The sequence below is a fragment of the Trachemys scripta genome, unplaced genomic scaffold (assembly GCF_013100865.1).
Source record: "Trachemys scripta elegans isolate TJP31775 unplaced genomic scaffold, CAS_Tse_1.0 scaffold_26, whole genome shotgun sequence".
NCBI lineage: Eukaryota > Metazoa > Chordata > Testudines > Emydidae > Trachemys > Trachemys scripta.
In genome coordinates, this window is record NW_023260511.1 from 3,853,327 (window position 1) to 3,874,142 (window position 20,816).

The following is a 20,816-nucleotide window of genomic DNA, read 5'->3' on the forward strand; positions in this document are numbered from 1 at the left end:
GCCTCCATTTATTGCATTATTGGATCAGTGTCTAACAAAACTACGAGCAATGTGACATTCGTTACACAGTGTCATTGTCCCCCTTAGTGTCAATATCCCCCAGAAGTTTCTGGCCATTCTGCTCCTCTGTTACTCTTTCCTCTCCTTCATTTTACTCTTCTTTGTTCTCTTAGCTGGGGCTTTCCTGTGACCTTGGCCACCTCTTCTGAATTCTCCTCTCCTCTGTCTGTTTCCTGTTGCTGTGAGGGGTGTAGCAATGACAGGTGTGAGAGAGAAAGTGATCTGTGCCCATAGTAGAGTCTGAGAATGTTACTTTGCTCATCACCCAGTTCTAATTAGGAGCTTATCCTGGACATGGCAAAAAAAAATTAGGGCCTGAGCAAGAGATGTTTGGGAGAGAAATAAGTAGAGTTCTTCACTGAGCTACTCACTTATCAGGGCCGCCCAGAGGGAGAGGCAAGTGGAGCAATTTGCCCCAGGACCCGGGCCCCATAGGGGCCCCCACGAGAATATAGTATTCTATAGTATTGCAACTTTTTTTTATGAAAGGGGCCCCTGAAATTGCTTTGCCCCAGATCCCCTGAATCCTCTGGGCGGCGCTGTCACTTATGGCTGATACTCCAGCATGGAGCTCCCTTTGTCCACCATGATATCACACTGCATATGACAACAAATTAAAGGAAACAATTCATTTGTTGCCCACAATTAACATGAATCAGTCCCAGCCCAGCCTTGGGCACCTTCACTAGCTGATGATAAGAGTGCATCTTTTGACACAGGCCTACATTCGGGGTGATTCAGGGTGACATCAAAAATGGGTGAAAAACACCCAAAATGGACAATTTGGGAAAAAGTCATATTTCGGTCAGAAATGAACCAGATTTTTGGTGGTGGTGGTGGTGGTGGTGGTGATGGTGGGGATTTTTCTGTTCAGCTCCCTGAACAGATTTTTCTAAATTGTGCGGTGAATTGAAGAACTTGAAAACAATTCATTTCAAATTAACTGAACTGTTTGTTGATTCAAAATGAATTATTTTCTGAATTTTTGCTCTAATTCGGGTATTTTAGGTGTCATGTGTCCTTTGTGTGTGTGTGTATGTTTGTTGGTTTAAAATAGCCAAATTTAAAATCCAAACACAATTTTGAATTGAAAAGTGGAAACAAAACATTTTGCCACTTTCACAAAAAATAATCTGTTAGTCTCTCAACTCTACTAGGCACCAAGTAAGCCCTGTTTTGAAGGCTAAGTGGGAGTTACATGGTGAATAGTTCTTGAGCTGTTTCCCTGCACTAAGGTGAATATGGAGAACAAGTGCATCTTTAAATGGGATCCTTTCCCCAAGTTCTGCTGACCTGCAAGGCACAGGTCATCCATCCCTTGCTGATTCTAAAACGTCATTCCCAGTCCTTTTGCTATTATGAAGTTGACAGGCAGGGAACCATGCTTCTACTCAACTTCTGGGCTCTGCTGAGAACACAAGCATGGTACTCCCTTTGCCTGGATCATAGATGCATAGATTCCAAGGCCAGAAGGGATCATTTCATCATTGATTCCAGTGGTTCTCACTCAGGGGTACACGTACCCTTGGATTATGCATAGGCCTTCCAGAGGGTACTCATCTCATCCAAATTAGTGTTTCTCAACCTGGAGGTTGCAACCCCCGGGGGGGTCTTGGGATGGGTTTAGGGGGATTGCAAGCGCAGGGCTAGCATTAGGGGATGGCAAGCAGGGCAATTGCCCAGGTCCCACAAAGCTAAGTTACATATTTCAGCCCCATTGGCTGGGGCTCGGGCATCAGACAAGGCTCACAAGTGAAATACAGGCTCAAGCATCACACTGAAATGTAAGTACAATATTTATTTTCCAATCAATTTATTTTATAATTATATGGCAAAAATGAGAAAGTAGGCAATGTTTCAGTAATAGTGTGCTGTGACACTTGTATTTTTATGTCTGATTTTGTAAGCAAGTAGCTTTTAAGTGAGGTGAAATTTGGAGTACGCAAGACAAATCAGATTCCTGGAAGGGGTACAGTAGTCTGGTAAGGTTGAGAACCACTGATCTATGCTGACCCCATTTATAGTACTCCAGATTCACCTGTTTATCCATTCCGGGACCACATTAGGCCTTTTGGTCACAGAGTACAACTAGGAGCTCATGTTTAGTGGATTATCCACCACGACCCCCAAATCTTTATCTGAGTCATTGCTTCCTAGGATAGAGTCTCCCATCCTGTGAGTTTGACAGGCATTCTTGGTTCCTAGGAGGGCAGCAGCATCAGGTTTCCTTTCCACAGGCAGATAGGTGGGGACTGTGCTTACAGAAAGTCTCAGCGCTAGATCAACACAGCGATTTAGGGGCTTTACTGGCACTTTAGGCTCCTGACTCCAAAATCTAGACCCTCAAAACCCGCACTGAGCCACTGCCTAACCCTGTAGGTGACGGAATTCTCCTCAGGTATTTACATGTCTGCTGATGAAGTATCCTAGGTGCCTACATTTCTGGTTGTGAGCATTTGCACACCCATCTCAGCTCTGGTGCCCAGCACCTAACTCATGTCCAGGTCCCAGCATGATCCTCAAATCTGGTTTCCCCCCACCTATCCCACCAGAACACACCTACAGGATCAGGCCCTGAACTAAAAACAGCCTGAGGAAGAGATGGTTGTGATGGGTTAGCGCACTCAGTCACAATATGGGACCCCCAGAATTCAAGTGCATGGTCCAATGGCTATTTAATTATTTATACACAGTAGAACAGCTTCAACAGCAGAGAGTGAGAGAGCCCTGGAGCCGGCCATCCCATAGGTTGAAGGAGAGGAATTATGTCCTCTGCTGACCCAGCTGAGGCACCAACTCCCTTTGATGGGTAGAACAAACCCCTCTCCTTGGTGTCTCCCATTGAGTAGCTTAGGCAGCTCCCCACTGAACCTGCTGAGTTTTGTGGATCCCATTCTTAGGTGCCTAACTCTCCCCCTGCCTGCGTAGCGGCCTGATGCCTAACTTGGGCTTATGGATTCCGCTAAGTGGTAAAACACCTAGGAGGGAGGTTCTGCAAAGCTGAGTCCAAGTCCCCTTTGTGGATCTAGCCTTTGATGGCCAGCAGAAGAAAGTGCCATTCCCTCTCTGTTATCCACATAGCTTCTGCTGAACCAGGTCTTCCTTCTTTTGCAGAGCTGGGGTCCTGTGTAGCAGGGTGGAGAGGGAGCTATTAAAAATCCACACACAGAACACTTTGTGAAGGTGATGATAAGGTTGCAGGTGTGTCACAGTGCTGTAAATGTGTATCAGCATTCCAGGACAATAGAGTTAAAAATTAACAGAAACTCTGGACAATCAGACTTAAGGGTTAGTACTTAGAGTAATATGGCCTTGATCTCAGTTGAGGCCTCTAGGTGCTATTTTAGTGTATTAATAATAAACAACGATAATAAGTCTTAAATAAGCCATTGCCACAAAGCCCAGATAACAGGACCTTAAGTCTGACCCTTTAGAGTTGCGGCTATATAATGTCAGAGAGAAGAAGTATTTTGCAGTATTTTATTTCTTGTATCTGTATTCAGGTGAGTCTATTTGTTCACCTGGCATAAAACAAGGTGGTGTTGTACTGACATGCCACCTTCAGTTCAAAGGCCAGCTCCTCATACCAGCCATCGGCAGACACGCAGCAGAACTATATCCCTGCATCTGAGAACTGGATGTCCTTGAGCTTCAGAGATATGCCCCCCCTTACTCAGTTCAGTTCTCTCTGCTTCTACTCTTCCATTATAGGAGCTCACGTGAATTAATTCTGAGGCTCTAAAGAGCAGCCACTTGACTGAGACGTTTGCGGGGACCCTGGTGGCATGCAGCCCAAGATAATGTCTTCTCCGACAGCTCCAGTAACACGATAAGGAGGGGGAATGCTTGGTACTTTAGCTGCATAAAAACACACAACCCTCTGTTCACAGAGCTCCGTATGGAATATTTGTGTGGATGCACATCAGAGCGCTCTCCACTCCCTGAGCTAGGGAGCTTCCCCAGGCTTTAATTCAGACTTGTCAATTACCATCTCACATACCTAACCTCAATGTAGCACATGCTGACCAGAGAGACCTTTTCCTGAGAAAGTGCCCATGGCTTAAGGAGCTGTGAGGCATGTCACCATGAATTTTAGCCTGAGCTCTTGCAGTAACCACTGCTAGTGCACCTGCGCAGTTCATAACCCTTGTTATTAACCAAGGTCCAACCCAGTGGAGGCAGCAAACTCTAGCTCATTAGACAGGTAAGGTAATTTATACAAAGTCATGTATGGCTGATATAGGAACAGAACCCCAGACTTTAACCAGGGAAAACTAAGACTCAACCCCTATGCTACACGGCCTTTCAGAAAGGACATTGCAAGTTATGTTTTTGGATGGGCTGGGTCTAGCCACGTAAGAGCACTGTCCCCCTAGACCCAGGACTAAAAGCTTGGATGTCTGATTCCCGACTGCCCATAACTCAAGCAGGTCAAGTCTGTGCTGTGCATTAGGAGGCACTAGGTTCAAATCCTATGTGCAGCAAGTGGAGGGAAAAAATAGCATATGGTCAGGTATGAAAAGCTGTACCTGCGGCTATCTGAGAATGAAGATTTGTGGGGAAAGATGCCCGTCTACCAGAAAAATCAACTGGTGGGGGCTCTGAATGTTTGTGTGCTGCTGGCATAGTTCACCAGCTCCTCTGATGTGTGTTCCTCTTGCAATGAGAAGAAAACTCCAGCATGTATTTCTCTACAGTGCACCAGGCTACAGCACTTGGAGTTTGGCTGTGCTTTTCCACACCACTTCCATTGCTGTGCATACCATCTTGGGCTGCACCAACTCCAGAGACTTCCCTATGAAGCGCCTCCTGCTGGCTGTGCATCAGTCCAGGAGCATGGGTCAGGTTTCCTAGCATTAAACACTCACACATGTCCAGCCATAGCTCCTGTTAGCAATGCCAATGTGTCCCTCATCGGCTGCCCAGGGCAGTGGGTGCCGCCAAAGGTTCTCTGCTTGTTGTTCCCTTCTGGTTCCCTCTAACCCCTTCTGGTTCCCTCTTGCTTTGTCCCTTTGTGATGGTCTCTGTGTCACTTTGGTTCCTCCCCTGCCCTGAGGGGAAGCCCTCCTCCATAAGGCTCAGACAGACCAACGCCTTTCCCTGATAATACTGCTGCCTGATTCCCAGTGAAAGTCACAACTCTTTTTTTAAGCAGAAGTTATATAAATATGCAGATTATCCACAAATAGAAGATTATTCCATTCAATAATTTGCATAAAGTTCCAAACATGGAGCTGCACAAAACTTGGCAGCTCCATTCATTGATCATGGTGGCAGTTGGTGGAATTGCTTGGGGGTCTTCAATTAGCCTCTGTTAAGGGACACATGGAGGGATGTCACTGAGAAGAAAGATGGTCCAGAGGTTACCGTGATAGCTCTGGGCTCATAAAAGATGGTGAGGATAAAAGCAAGAATGGGTGGGTGGTGCTCAGATACTATGGTGATGGAGGCCAGATTGTTTGACAAAACATTTTTTTTCCCCTCAGAAAATGCCAATTCATCAAAATTAAAACTTTTTGCATTAAAGGGTCAAGTCTTGACAAATTTTCTGGGGAAGAAAAAAAGTTTTGAAATTGTCAAAATGTTTCATTTTGACATTTTCTAAATGAAAAATTCCAGTGTTGCTGTCCACTTTTTAGTCTGAAATTTAGCTAATTAGATAGATAGATAGATAGATAGATAGATAGATAGATAGATAGATAGATAGAAATTTCAATCTTTGAAATGGAAACAAAATATTTTGAAATTGGCAAAAAAACAAAAAAAAACAAAACCCCTTTTCATTGATAGGTTGTTTGTTTGTTTGTTTGTTTGTTTGTTTTTGTTTAATTTTTAGTTCACAAAATTTTTCAAGGTTTTGCCTGTTATCCAGATTCATAATAGCAATTTTTTTAATGGGATGGGGAAAACTGTTTCCCGCCCTGTTCCACAGATAGCTACCCTAGACAGAGAGTGAGTATCCAACATCTCAAAGACGGATCCCAGGGGCTGGTGAAGGAGTGAGGCTAGAAGAGGCCAGAGGGAGGAAGAGCTAGCTAAGGTCTTGTCTACACTTGAAATGCTACAGTGGCACAACTGCTATATCGCTTCAGTGTAGATACTATCTATGCCAATGGAAGGCACAGATAATCCACTTCCTTGAGAGGCAGTAGCTACGTCAATGGATGAATTGAGTTCTTGAGCAACCCAGCTATGAAGATGTAACATTTTTTCTCTGTGTTTTAGGTGCATTTCACATAACTACATGACTGAATAGACAGATCTGCTACTTGTATGACCTGGACACCCTGCTCCCAGTTCTTCCTCATTATAATTACATCAGAATCAGTGGCATCCTCCAGGGGTGGGTCTGGCACCTTTCTCTCTCTCTCCTCAAGCCTCACATTGCAGGGCAGTAACAGACTCGACATTACTGCAGTGAATGAAAAGAAGGCACTGACCTGTCACCTCCAGCTCAATGGCCACCTTGTCGTACCAGTCCCCAGCTGCCACACTGCAGACATATTTCCCTCTGTCTGGGAGCTGGACATTGTTCAGCTTTAGAGACATGTTCCCCTTCGTCCACTCAGTGCTGAAGAGCTCCATACCACCCCAGGATCTCTCATCCTGCCGGTCCTCAATGAACCTTCTGTTGTTGAAGATTTTGACTGGTTTCCTAGAGGGCTGGATGAGGATCCATTGGACAGTGATGCTTGCAGGGATAATGGTGGCTGACAGCTGGCAGGGCAGGACCACGTCCTCTCCAATTGCCCTGATAACAGGGTTACTTGGGGGAAAGATTTTGAATCGGCCTGTGTGGAGATTAGAGCTGTGCGAATAAAGAACTTTTTGGTTCTCGGAGCTGAAGAGAAAAACCACCCCAGAAAATGTTTTAATTTGAAACTCAACATTTTTTTTCCACTTTATTCATCAGCGAGAAAAACTAATAAAATAAAATAAAATAAGTAGTTTTGAATCTACCCAAATGTTGTGAGTCAACCCAAAACATATTTTTTTGGTTGCAGTTTTTCAATTTTCACCCACAATTTTCAGTTTTCACACACATGCATGCATGCACACACACAGACAAAAACACCGGTGAGAGTTAGAAATTTAAAATTAAAATGCAGTTTCAAATCGAAAATTTGAAAAGAAGAGTTTAAAAACACAAAGTTCAGAATGAAATGTTTCAATACTGTTGAAAAGAAAAATTCCCAAGCAAAGCTATTTGCTGAATGTGGGTCAGTGAATAGGTTTTGGAAAAAGTTTGTTTGTTTGTTGTTGTTTTTTTTGGCAAAAGAATCAATTCACCAACAGGTTTGTGTCCAGCAGTAGTGGGGATATCGATACACAGGGTCTCTGTTCAGAACAGCCCCCTGTAGAGACCCTGTGTCATTCCATATGGGACCTACACTGCAATTGCTGCCCTTAGGAGCCTTCTCAACCAGCTGAGCCTCTGAAAGCTGGTGGAACGGGGGCTGTGACTCACCCCTTGCAAGGCTCACAGGGGTTTGTGAGGCAAGATGGAGCAAGAGGACTGGGACTGTGGAGCTCTTTAAGGCTTCTTGGAGCGGAGGTCAGGGCTATGAGTGAGGGAGACCCTTCTGCATCAGGCCAGGGGCTGCAAGGGCATGAGAAGTGTTGGGATATTGAAAACTGTTAAAATTACAAGCTATCACTTTACATATGAGGGGTTTTCGGTCATGCTTGCAGGCTAGGGGGCCCTGTAATTAGCGTGTGATCTAGCCAAAGTTAGTCTGCAGATAGCCAGTGTAGAGAAAGATGGGGTGAACTGTGCCTATCTGCTTTAAGGGAGCAGCCTGTTTTGTCTCTCTCCGTTTTAGGTTCTTGTATGTCGGTTCTAGATTCCAAGAAATAAAGCAAGAGTATATTTTGCTTTTATCTAACTTCTCTTTGAGGAGAATCTTAACTACAAAAGCCCATGCACGTGGCTCTGTGAGCAATAGCCAGATATGGCCTGATTTATTCCTCAGCAGAATGAATTTTTGTCACAGAGTTTGGGGGTGTTGTTGTTTCTTTGTTTTGGAGGTTTGGATTTTGTTATGTTTGGGTTTTTGTGCCCTAAATATGTGAGGCTACATTTCAATGGGAACGTGACTCAGTAAAGGAACCTGCTACCTCCAGCACCCAGCCGGCCTGCTCCAAACTGAACTGAATTGAATTCCATTGGCTTCAGTGGAGTCATCCTAGAGATGGACTTGGCCCCCTCAGCCTCACACTGGTGGGTGATATGGATGTAAAATTTCTGGAAATTTTAAAAGCATGGGGGGAAAAAACATGTTTTATTTGGGAAAAAAAATAATTTTTTGGAAAACTTGAAATATCCATAGTTACTTGCTTATAAAACTAAACTTCATTTACTTCTTTAAGAATGAAAAATGTATTATGTATAATTTAATTAACACATAAAAGTACTTGCTAACCTAGTGAGGAGGGCTTTAAACTAGGTTTGCTGGGGGATGGTGACCTAAACCCAGAGGTAAGTGGGGGAGTGGGATACCGGGCGGAAACACAAGAAGGAGGATACAAGATGGGAAGCCTCCTGATTCATATTGAGAAAGTAGGGCAATCTGCTAGTTATCTTAGGTGCAGGAAGGACAGTTATGGGAGGAAAGATGGAGGAGTTGCACTGTATGTAAGAGAGCAGTATGATTGCTCTGAGCTCCAGTTTGAAACTGGAGAAAAGCCTGTTGAGAGTCTTTGGGTTAAGTTTAGAGGCAAGAGCAACAAGGGTGATATCATGGTGGGCGTGTGCTATAGACAACTGGATCAGAAGGATGAGGTAGATGAGGCTTTCTTTGGACAACTAAGTGAAGTTTCCAGATCACAGGCCCTGGTTCTAATGGGGGACTTCAATCACCCTGACATCTGCTAGGAGAGCAAAGAACAGATAATCCAGGAAGTTTTTGGATAGTGTTGGGGACAACTTCCTGGTACAAGTGCTGGAGGCTAGGGGGCCGTGTAATTAGTCTGTGATCTGGGTCTAGCAAAGTTAGTCTGCAGATAGCCAGTGCAGAGAAAGGTGGGTTGAACTGTGCTTGTCTGTCTCAAGGGAGCAGTCTGTTTTTGGAGAGTGTGGGGACAAATTCCTGGTACAAGTGCTGGAGGAACCTACCAGGGGCCAGGCTTCTCTTGACCTGCTCCTTTCAACCAGGGAAGAATTGGTAGGGGAAGTAGAAGTGGGTGGCAACCTAGGCAGCAATGACCATGAGATGGTTGAGTTCAGGATCCTGACAAAAGGAAGAAAGGAGACTAGCAAAATACGGACCCTGGACTTCAGAAAAGCAGACTTAGACTCCCTTAGGGAACTGATGGGCAGGATCCCCTGGGAAGCTAATATGAGGGGGAAAGGAGTCCAGGAGAGCTGGCTGTATTTTAAAGAAGCTTTATTGAGGGTGCGGGAACAAACCATCCTGATGTGCAGAAAGAATAGCAAATATGGCAGGCGACCAGCTTGGCTTAATAGTGAAATCTTTGGTGAACTTAAACTCAAAAAGAAAGCTTATAAAAAGTGGAAATTTGGACAGATGACTAGGGAGGAGTATAAAAATATTGATACAGCAAGCAGGGGTGTAATCAGGAAGGCCAAGGCACAACTGGAGTTGCAGCTAGCAAGGTATGTGAAGGGTAACAAGAAGGGTTTCTACAGGTATGTTAGCAACAAGAAGAAGGTCAGGGAAAGTCTGGACCCCTTACTGAATGGGGGAGGCAACCTAGAGACAGATGATGTGGAAAAAGCTAAAGTACTCAATGCTTTTTTTGCCTTGGTCTGCACAGACAAGGTCAGCTCCCAGACTGCTGCACTGGGCAACACAGTATGGGGAGGAGGTTAGCAGCCCTCAGTGGTGAAAGAACAGGTTAAGGACTATTTAGAAAAGCTGGACATGCACAAGTCCATAGGTCCAGATCTAATGCATACAAGGGTGCCGAGGGAGTTTGCTGATGTGATTGCAGAGCCATTGACCATTATCTTTGAAAATTTGTGGTGATCGGGGGAAGTCCCGGACTATTGGAAAAAGGCAAATATAGTGCCCATATTTAAAAAAGGGAAGAAAGAGAACCCAGGGAACTACAGAACTCACCTCAGTCTCTGGCAAAATCATGGAGCAAGTCCTCAAGGGAATCCATTTTGAAGAACTTGGAGGGGAGGAAGGTGATTAGGAACAGTCAACATGGATTCACCAAGGTCAAGTCATGCCTGACTAACCTGATTGCCTTCTATGATGAGATAACTGGCTCTGTGGATATGGGGAAAGTGGTGGATGTGATATATCTTGACTTTAGCAAAGCTTTTGATACAGTCTCCCACAGTATTCTTGCCAGCAAATTAAAGAAGTATGGATTGGATGAATGTACTATAAGGTGGATAGAAAGCTGGCTAGATTGTCAGGCTCAATGGGTATTGATCAACGGCTCGATGAGCCAGTATCTGCAGATGACACTAAGCTGGGAGGAGAGGTAGATACGCTGGAGGATAGGGATAGGGTCCAGAGTGACCTAGACAAATTGGAGGATTGGGCCAAAAGAAATCTGATGAGGTTCAACAAGGACAAGTTCAGAGTTCTGCACTTAGGAAGGAAGAATCCCATGCACCGCTACAGACTGGGGACTGACTGGCTAAGTAGCAGTTCTGCAGGAAAGGACCTGGGGATTACAGTGGATGAGAAGCTGGATATGAGTCAGCCTTCCCTTGTTGCCAAGAAGGCCAATGGTATATTGGGCTGTATTAGTAGGAGCATTGTCAGCAGATCGAGGGAAGTGATTATTCCCCTCTATTTGGCACTGGTGAGGCCACACCTGGAGTATTGCATCCAGTTTTGGTCCCCCCACTTCAGAAAGGATGTAGACAAATTGGAGAAAGTCCAGCAGAGGGCAACAAAAATCATTAGGGGGCTGGGGCCCATGATTTACGAGGAGAGGCTGATGGAAGTTGGCTTATTTAGCCTGCAGAAGAGAAGAATGAGGCAGAATTTGATAGCAGCCTTCAACTACCTGAAGGGGGGTTCCAAAGAGGATGGAGCTAGTCTGATCTCAGTGGTGGCAGATGACAGGACAAGAAGCAATGGTGTCAAGTTGCGGTGGGGGAGGTCTAGGTTGGATATTAGGAAATACTATTTCACTAGGAGGGTGGTAAAGCACTGGAATAGATTACATAGGGAGGTGGTGGAATCTCCATCCTTAGAGGTTTTTAAAGCCTGTCTTGACAAAGCCCTGGCTGGGATGATTTAGTTGGGTGTTGGTCCTGCTTTGAGCAGGGGATTGGACTAGATGATCTCCTGAGGTCTCTTCCAACCCTAATATTCTATGATTCTATGACATATGTATGAAATAAATAATTATAAATTCTTTAGTTTTGATACAAATCAGAATGTGAAATAACCTAGTATTAGGGATGGAGCTGACTTTGTATACTAAGGTTCTAATGTGTCTTTTTTTGCCTATTGGCAAATAGAAAAAATATAAAATGTTGCAAATAGAAAGCATCAATATTGGTGTAAACGAACAGGAAGGTTTGTTCCATTGGTCTAAAATATGGTATGTAAATAGACCTGACCTGACATTACGATACAGGTCCGTCAGAAACTCAAGTTTCTAGAGAAAAAGCTCAGAAAATGAATATTGCTATCATGTAATTAGAGCACAATTATTAAGACCCAACAGTAAATTTGGCTATGTATCCAAACTTCATAGTAATACCAGATTATTTAATAGTTCATTAACACCATACATACAGAAACTCTCATAATTGTCGACAAAACTAGGCATCCTATGAACCAGTAAAATATAACTTAGACAGTTACTAGTATATACTTGGAAGTGGTAGCATAGCTCAAGTTTTTCCTTCTTTTCTTCCTCTTTCACTGTTCATTCGGAGAGAAAATATTTCCTAAAACATTACTTGTCATAAACTAAGAAGCTGGTTCACTAACCTGTCACATCCAGTTCAACTACCGTCTCATCATACCAGCTCCCAGAATCCAGGCTGCAGACATATTCTGCTTTGTCAGAGATCTGGACATGCTTGAGTTTCAGTGACAAGTTTCCCTGAGTCATTTCAGTGATGGACAGCTCCGTTCGACCCTGATGTCTCTCCCCTTGGGTTTCTGTCTGGTTTCCTCCATTATAGGAGACCTCATGGATTAATACTGCTGGTCTAAACAGCTTCCACTGCACTTCGAAGCTTCCAGGTAACTTAGTGACTGAGAGCTGGCATGGAAGGATAACATCTGCTCCAATGACTCCAATAACCGGGTTGCTAGGAAGGATTCTATAGGGAGCTGTCAGGAGAGAGCAATACACATGTTCTTTGTGTCAGATAGTTGCCTATAAAATGCCCCTAGGGGTACACTTCCCACTCTGCACTGTAGAGAATTCTATATGAAGCTAGAAATACATAATACTCAGGGAGAAAAACAACCTATGTTAAACGAATGATACAGGTACAAAGTCAAGTATGCAAAATTTAGGTAATACAAGAATGAAGGTTTCCAATGCACCCCTAACTCTGACCCCGGTGCATACACATGATTAATTACACAACTATATACTGTGTTCCCCACAGGACTCATTCAGTGCATGCAGTGCTCTTTTCTCTCCATGCTCTTATGAGTCTCTTCACACTCTGGAGGCTAAAGAGGGTGAGGTGGGGGGACTCTGCTCTGAATTGCTCCTACCAAGGCTCACAAGGGGTGTGAATTTGGGATGTTCTCAAAGAGCCCCACAAGGCTTATAATAGGGAGCGTCCCACACAATTCCGAAACGGGGACGCTGATGGGAAGAGACTGTCTAGGAAGGAGTACGGCAGAAAGGGATCTAGGGGTTATAGTGGACCACAAGCTAAATATGAGTCAACAGTGTGATGCTGTTGCAAAAAAAGCAAACATAATCCTGAGATGTATTAACAGGTGTGTTGTGAGCAAGACACGAGAAGTCATTCTTCCGCTCTACTCTGCTCTGGTTAGGCCTCAGCTGGAGTATTGTGTCCGGTTCTGGGCGCTGCATTTTAAAAAAGATGTGGAGAAATTGGAAAGGGTCCAGAGAAGAGCAACAAGAATGATTAAAGGTCTTGAGAACATGACCTATGAAGGAAGGCTGAAAGAATTGGGTTTGTTTAGTTTGGAAAAGAGAAGACTGAGAGGGGACATGATAGCAGTTTTCAGGTATTTAAAAGGGTGTCATAAGGAGGAGGGAGAAAACTTGTTCACCTTAGCCTCTAAGGATAGAACCAGAAGCAATGGGTTTAAACTGCAGCAAGGGAGGTCTAGGTTGGACATTAGGAAAAAGTTCCTAACTGTCAGGGTGGTTAAACACTGGAATAAATTGCCTAGGGAGGTTGTGGAATCCCCATCTCTGGAGATATTTAAGAGTAGGTTAGATAAATGTCTATCAGGGATGGTCTAGACAGTATTTGGTCCTGCCATGCAGGCAGGGGACTGGACTCGATGACCTCTCGAGGTCCCTTCCAGTCCTAGAATCTATGAATCTATGAATCTATGAGCATCCCAGACTCACAGTGGAGAACTGATGAACTTCCTGATACTGGCAGGGGCTTATGGGGAGGCAGCAGGGAGTGGGGCAGGGCATCCTCACTGCCTGGGGACCCATTCATGGAGTCAGAGGGCAGCAGGGGAGTGAGAGGAAGATTCTTGATTCCCAAGGGCTCAAGGAGCAGCAAGAGGGGGCAGGGCTGCACAGAGATTTTTTGGGGCCTGTAACTAAATATGAAATTGGGCCACTCCCCATTCCAAAGAAATTACCAAGGGTGCAAAAACACTGAGGGGAGGCCCCAGTGGTGGTGGAGTTTGGAGAGTGAGCCCACCCCACACTACTGCTGGTTCCTGTCCCATGGGGCTGGGCCTGGATCCAGACTCCAGGCTGTGTGAAGTGGTGTGTGGGCTAGCAGTGCCAGTCTGGTTTGGTGCAGCCATCCCTCATGATGGAGGGGCAGCTGGGCCAAACCTGAGTGAGCAGCGCAGTAACCCCATGTGCAAGGTCACAGCATGACTGGCCCTAGTCACGTGCCCTTATCATGAGGGAGGGCAGGCCGAGCCAAATGGGAGAGGCGTTGCGACCCTGTGCACCACTGTGCAACGCCACTTGCTTTGGGGGCCCACTCCGACAGGGGCTGGGACAAACACCTCCTCCCTGCACCCTCTCCCCTCCGCGGTGGGCAGCTCTGTGTGGGGTTTCTTTCAGAGACAGAGTCATTTAAGAGAGAGGTGGAATCGCCTGCCAGATTTCACTTGATTCAGGCCCCAGCTGTAGAGCAGGCCCTCAGGAATGAGTGACACATTTATTCATGTTTTGTATCCCAGACCTGTCAGTTGCATTTCCCATGGGGATTTGACTCAGTAAATAACCCTGTTGCTTTAATCACTAGGACACCCAGCTCCCAAATCACCCCTGTTACAATCCTACTGACTTCACAGGAGTTGGCCCTGGGATGGATTTGTCCTTTCTCAGTCTCCCATTTCCAGACAGTAGAAGATTCATGATTACCTTGGTGTAAACTAAGAAGTTGTTTCACTGACCTGTCACATCCAGTTCAATGTAGGCTTCTCCATGCCAGTCTGAGACATCAACCTGGCAGGCATATTTCCCTTTGTCGGTGACCTGGATGTTCTTCAGCTTCAGGGAGAGGTTTCCTTTGCTCAGCTGAGATGTGAAGAACTCCGTTCGGCCCTGGTATCCCTCACCCTGCCTTTCTGTTTGTGCTCCTCCATTATAGAAGGTCACTTCTATTCTCTCCAGCGGTCTTGCAAGTGTCCACTGGACACCAGTGCTCAGAGGGACCCTTGGAGATGACAGGTAGCAAGGCAGGATAGCATCTTCTCCAGCGACTCCAATGACAATATTATCAGGGGTATGGATTGTAAACTGGCCTGTATGGAGACACAGATACATCTTTGTAATATGCTTTGGGTTGTTCTCTATGGAATGCAAATGTGAATTACTATGGGGATCCCTATCCAAACCCATAGGGAGGCAGCTAGAAGATTCAACTCAAATGTGAAAACACTTCCAATCTATGTCCCACCATTCCGGTCAGTGCTCTTTCTCTTTTCATATCACACTAAATATAATAGAAATTATCCCGCAACCTGGGAGTCAGGAACATGTGTCCCTTGTTTAATGGGGCTGAACAGTGAGATTACCCCTTTGCTCTGATTTATTTTAGCAATTTATGATTATTTAAAGGTCAATAACATTTTAAATGTTTAAAGACAGAAAATATGTTTTCTTTTTATCTTCCACATTTTTCCTATCAAAATATGAAGGGCCACATTATCTATCTATCTATCTGTCTATCCACCATTTACTTACACAAACACAAACATGCAGATGCATTTTGAAGAATAATAAATATTGGTGCGAGCAAGGTGCAGAGTGATAGGTGTTTGGATACTGTATCAGACAATGCATCTTTTCCTGCCATTATTCCATCTCCAGAAGGCATTCCAAGTGCAGAATGCCTGCACGATCCAGCTTAAGCCATACCATGGTTAAATTGTTATTGAACTGAGGAGAGCACACATCATAACATTCTCATGGCAACTTTTGGTCTCTGTTGTCCAACACTGGACTGAAATCAGGGATGCAGATATCTGAAGTTCTAATTATCTTCCAACACTTAAGACTTACTGTTTATATTTTTTAGTTAATTATTGTTACTTTAAATCCAATCTGACAGTCCCTCAGTAGCTAATCAGCAATAATTCCTAGTGAAACGACCTTCTCCTATTGATTGATTAAACACATTAAACAGAATAATTTCTCTGAAAATAAAAAAGGTTAGACTCTCATTTTCTGAAATGAAAACTCCTATTCTGAACAATAAAACAAAATATATAGGCCCATAGCTGTTAAGGCCAGACCATTTAGTCTGACCTCCTGTGTAACCCAGGCCTAAATCAAGCCAAGTATCTTGTGCATCTCTTTTTATAAAGATGCCAAATCCTGACATAAAAATGTCAAGTGATGGAGAATCCACCACAGCCCCTAGTTCCAGTGATTAGTCACCCTCACAGTTACAGATTCACATCTTATTTCTAGTTTGAATGTTCTACGTTCGACTTCCAGCTGCTGGATACTGTTCTGGCTTTCAATACTAAAATGCCGTTTGCTATCACAAATCTCCCTGTGTTACTTAGATATTTATGGATCATGGTTAAGTAATTTCTTAACCCTATTTTCATAAAGCGAAATAGATTGAGCTCCTGAAGTCACTCATTGTACGGTGTGTTTTCCAGATCTCAAACCCATCTCTTTTGGTGCTAGTGATTCTTTCCATTCCTATGTAATGATTAATTGCCTCTTAAAATTTGTCTGACACAGAATTCTCATTACCTGTAGCCAGGTGGGGTATTTGTAGAAAAATCAGTAACTGAATAGTTGTCACTGAAGGAAATAAGGAATCCATCACTGAGCAGGATCTGGGAAAGTGACTTTCAAAATACTAGCAGGACATCAAGGGTGCAACTTCCAGGGTCAGATCTTGTCAGCCTCCATCAGTCAGGAAATGCAAACCATGAAATGACAGCAATGAGTTTAGATAATAGCTCCAAACATTAGGAAGAACATAAAGAGAATGTTACAGAAAGAGCCCAGTGAGTGTAAAGGGAATTTTACCATTGACTTCCACAATAACAGGATTGGGCTCAGTGTCTTGACAAACACACTGAACAAACATACAGTTACGGCAGGCACTTAAGGGTCTCCCAGGGGAGTGAGCTCACCACAAGGTTATAGAGTCAGTCTCTCGCTGCTAACTGAATATTTAATTGTTTCATCCAAAGTGGAAAAGCTTCAACAACAGAGCCCCACTCTAGAATACCCAGTAGCCCACTGGTGAGGGCAGTTACCTAGGTTCACATCTCGACTACAAATCAGACAAGGTGGGAACTTGAACTTCAGTATCCCACAACCCCACTCAGTGCTCTAATCACTGGCCTATTGGCCTTCTCCTCTATGTTTTTTTGTGGAAAAGGGCTGCCCTGGCTTAGGGACCCAGCTCCAGGTGAGAGATGACAACTCAGCATCCCAAGTGGAGATAGGAGCCTCCCTCCACCCTGGAGTTAAGGTACCTAACGACCTTTGAGTGAGGGGCTTTGACCATCCCCTCTCCTCAGCACTTCCTCCTGCTAGCCTAGCCAACTCCCGACTCAGCTTGCTGGCTTTTGTGGATCCCATTTCTACGTGCCACTCTCTCCCCCTGCATTGTGTAGGGACCCTGGGCAGCTCACACAGGGCTGAGGATCCCACGGGGCAGCAGGGCACCTAGCAGTTAGGTGGTGCAATGCTGAGCTGATCTCTTATTTTTGGATCTAGCCCTCGCTGCCCTGCAGGGGCTGAGCATGCTCACTTCACAGCTCTCTCAGTCAGGGAAAATAAGAACTAAACTGATTCTCCCAAACGTTACTGCAGAACAAAATGGAGGAATATGCTGCTGAGGAACAATCCAATTGGTTTTTTGCCTGTAAATGTGAAATTATAGTAAATCAGCACTGTACCCAACTGTCTTGAACCAGTAGCAATAAAAAGTTGGCCAAGCTCTAGTTCTGTGTAGTTGCTCCCTAACTTTGCAGTATCTATTGCTAAATGAAATTTGCGCCCAAAGTTTGTTGTTACAAGGAAACAGAAATCATTTAATTCCTATGAAAGAGAAACTAAATACAGTAATTAATTAGATTGACCAAGTATTAAAACCAGTTCGCTGGTGAGATCCAGTGCACATAACTCTGGCATTTCGTTTTCATAGACACTGGGCCAGCCAGGGTTAAACAACCAGCAGGCTAAGTGACCCAAGATCAACCTTTGAAAACATATTAGAGAAGTACTGAAATGGCCTACAGGAACATTTCTTGTCGATAGTTATCAAAGCCATGTAAGTGGACTAAATCCTTTGAAATGCAAACCTATATTGTCAGAGAATTAGAAGTTAATACTAATTGTATTTGTCTATGTTTCTCTATATCTGTTGGGAGTTTAAAAAGTTATCTAATGAGCATGTAGATGCTAAGCTTCGGTTCCCGTCTATAATATTTCATTACTATATTCTATTGATGCACAGATCAAAAGGCAATATTAGCATTAGGTGAAACTTGGGTGCAATAATATCATTGCCTTTATTTCTCTTTGAAGTTTATAGTAAACTACCTGTGAATATTTGACTGGTAAATTGCCTTACGCTAATAGATGCAACTAATGACCTGTGTATACATAAGAAATAGGAATATTGCTTCAAAAGCCACAATTTGTATTATCTATTTTTCCTCCAAGGGATACCCACTGTTACCTGCTGTCAAGAAACTATCCTAACCTGTGAGAGAGAGAAAAAAGAACTTTGGGACCTGATCCTTTTTTCATCTCAGATCTGCTTAAGCTTCGTCAGCAGAAAGTTAAGTCACAAGACTGAGGTCTCCAGGTACCCTGGACTGTCCCTGCAAATTCTTATGGAAGGATTTGAACAAACGCTGCACGTGGATGGCCTATTGGACTATAACCTATGGAATTGATTCTGTTAATACTTTCTAGAAATTAGCAAGCTCACCATCTCTGTTATGAAACAGACCTAAGAACTTTCTCCATATCTGTATGTATAACAATTTTTTATCCGCAATACTGTCTCTTCTCTTTTTAGGTAAACCTTAGTTTAGTTTATAAGAATTGGCTGTAAGCGTGTATTTGGGTATGATCGGAAATACTTATGGATCTGGTGGGAGATGTGGGACTGGCAGAACTTTATATATAATGAACAAGATTTAAAATAATTCTCATCATATTTGACTTGTCTGTCTGGGAGGAAGGCCAGGAGATCTATGCTTTAGTTTCTTGATAACCAGTAAGGTGTTGTAGTAGCTGTTTTGTTGCTGGCTTGGTGAATCTAATTATTAGAATAAACCACCAGTTTTGGGAATCGTCTACCCCATAATTTGCAGTTTGCCCTGATTGAGCATGGCCCCTCCAGGCACCACGGTCACATAGACCAGAAGAGACCATCATAATGACCTAGTCTGACATCCTCCACATTGCAGGCCACAGAACCTCATCCAGTGACTCCTGAAATATACCCCTAATCTCTGGCTGAGTTACTGAACTCCTCAGATCATGGTTTAAAGACTTCAAGTTACAGAGAAGGCACCCTTTACACTAGTTTAAACCTGCAAGTGACCCATGCCCCAGGCTGCAAAGGAAGGTGAAAACTGCAATCTGACCCGGGGAAAAATTCCGTCCCAACCCCAAATATGGTGATCAGTTGGACCCTGAACATGTGGGCAAGACCCACCAGGCAGATACCTGGGAAAAAATTCTCTGCAGTAACTCAGAGCCCTCCCTATCTAGTCTTCCATCACCGGCCGTTGGAGATCTTTGCTGCTAGCAGTCACAGATTGGCTACATACAATTGTAGGCAGTCTCATTATACCATCCCCTCCATAAACTTATCAAGCTGAGTCTTTCAGATATAGTTGTGGACACACGTGTTAATAATTACAGCAATTCTAATAATGTGTTGTAAGATAATTTGTATGTTAAAGGACTGGCAAAGGAAACTAGTATTGGAAAATGCCACCTTATTCTATCAAGTATAATAAGCAACACCCTCAGAAATATTATATTTCTGAATGTTTTGAAGGGAACAATTCAATACCAATAACCTAAATTAAAAAGAGCACCTAAAAAAGCACATGCAAAGATACTAATGGGACAAAGGTTATTTTAATGGATTGTATTGTGTTGGAGGACATAGATAAGAGGATGTTAATGAGTACAAAAAATACACAAAACATTATGGTATATGTACCTATGTTGGGAAAAACAGAAAGAAGGTGACATGAAGACATGAAAGGAAAATAGTGTAGATAGCAAAAAATATGTACATAGAAGCTTGGGAATGTGTATTGTACGGGTTACGATGATCGGAGGGAAGCTAATGAAAATGTAATGTGAAAAGGTATAAGAAACCAAATTAACAATGGCTGAAGTCCGAGAAATACCAGGTGGGAAACTGAAGGAACCAGGCCTGAGACTGAGAAGACCATTATGAAGTGCAGGCAAGTTTCCCAGTACCACAGACCTTGGTGATTTGGGCCCCTACCACTTGTCTGTTTATTGTCTGGCATAAATATATCTTCAGCAACTACAAGTGACAATAATTCTGTCTGAAAATGTATAAATATAGGCAAAAATGTATTAAGCCTAAATTGGGTACCTTTTAAATCAGTTTCAACACCAACCCCTGATGCTATTGATTCCCACACACTTTATGCTAATCGGGGCAATAAAATTACACCAAAAGGTTGCTTCTGTTCAGAGTCTGATTCAAGCAAAAATGTTTTCAAGTTTTACTTATTTGCATAATTAAGGAACATATTTCTTCTTCCCTTCCTGCTCTCCAACATCAATTCCCCATTTCTAAAAAGAAAAAGCATTATTTATGAGGCTTGATTCTCCCTTCACTGACACCATGTAAATCAGGCTTAACTCTGCTGAAGTCAGTATGGTAATACCGGTATAAAATAAACTAAAGCAGGAGACAACTCAGACTGATCTTTCTCTCTGGTTTCCATTTGTACTTTTCACAACCAGGAGAGAGGATTCATTTTCCACATTTGTTGAAAGATTCCCCAGAGTTGAAGAGCTCTGTGTAAGCTCAAAAGCTCGTCTCTCTCACCAACAGAACTTGGTCCAGTAAAAGATATTACCTCACCCACCTTGTCTCTCTAATATCCAGCAACCTACATGGCTACAATTCCATT

At 43.6% G+C, this 20,816-nt stretch overlaps 1 protein-coding gene across 3 annotated transcripts in view; it reads right to left on the reverse strand.

Moving 5' to 3' along the window:
• The window catches only part of LOC117870339 (butyrophilin-like protein 2), a 61,865-nt gene continuing 41,049 nt past the window's right edge, over nt 1-20,816 (reverse strand). Inside the window, exons 2-6 of one of the 3 annotated variants that reach the window (XM_034757476.1) lie at nt 16,408-16,563; nt 14,592-14,942; nt 11,991-12,338; nt 6,501-6,851; nt 1-239 (exon numbers count right to left, since the gene is read on the reverse strand). In XM_034757476.1, the coding sequence (XP_034613367.1) occupies nt 130-239; nt 6,501-6,851; nt 11,991-12,338; nt 14,592-14,942; nt 16,408-16,480 (1,233 nt within the window). In that variant the 5' untranslated portion in view covers nt 16,481-16,563 and the 3' untranslated portion in view covers nt 1-129. Of the gene's footprint in view, nt 240-2,026; nt 3,185-6,500; nt 6,852-11,990; nt 12,339-14,591; nt 14,943-16,407; nt 19,126-20,816 lie in introns of those variants that run through there. The other 2 variants (XM_034757474.1, XM_034757475.1) reach the window with 2 other exon arrangements.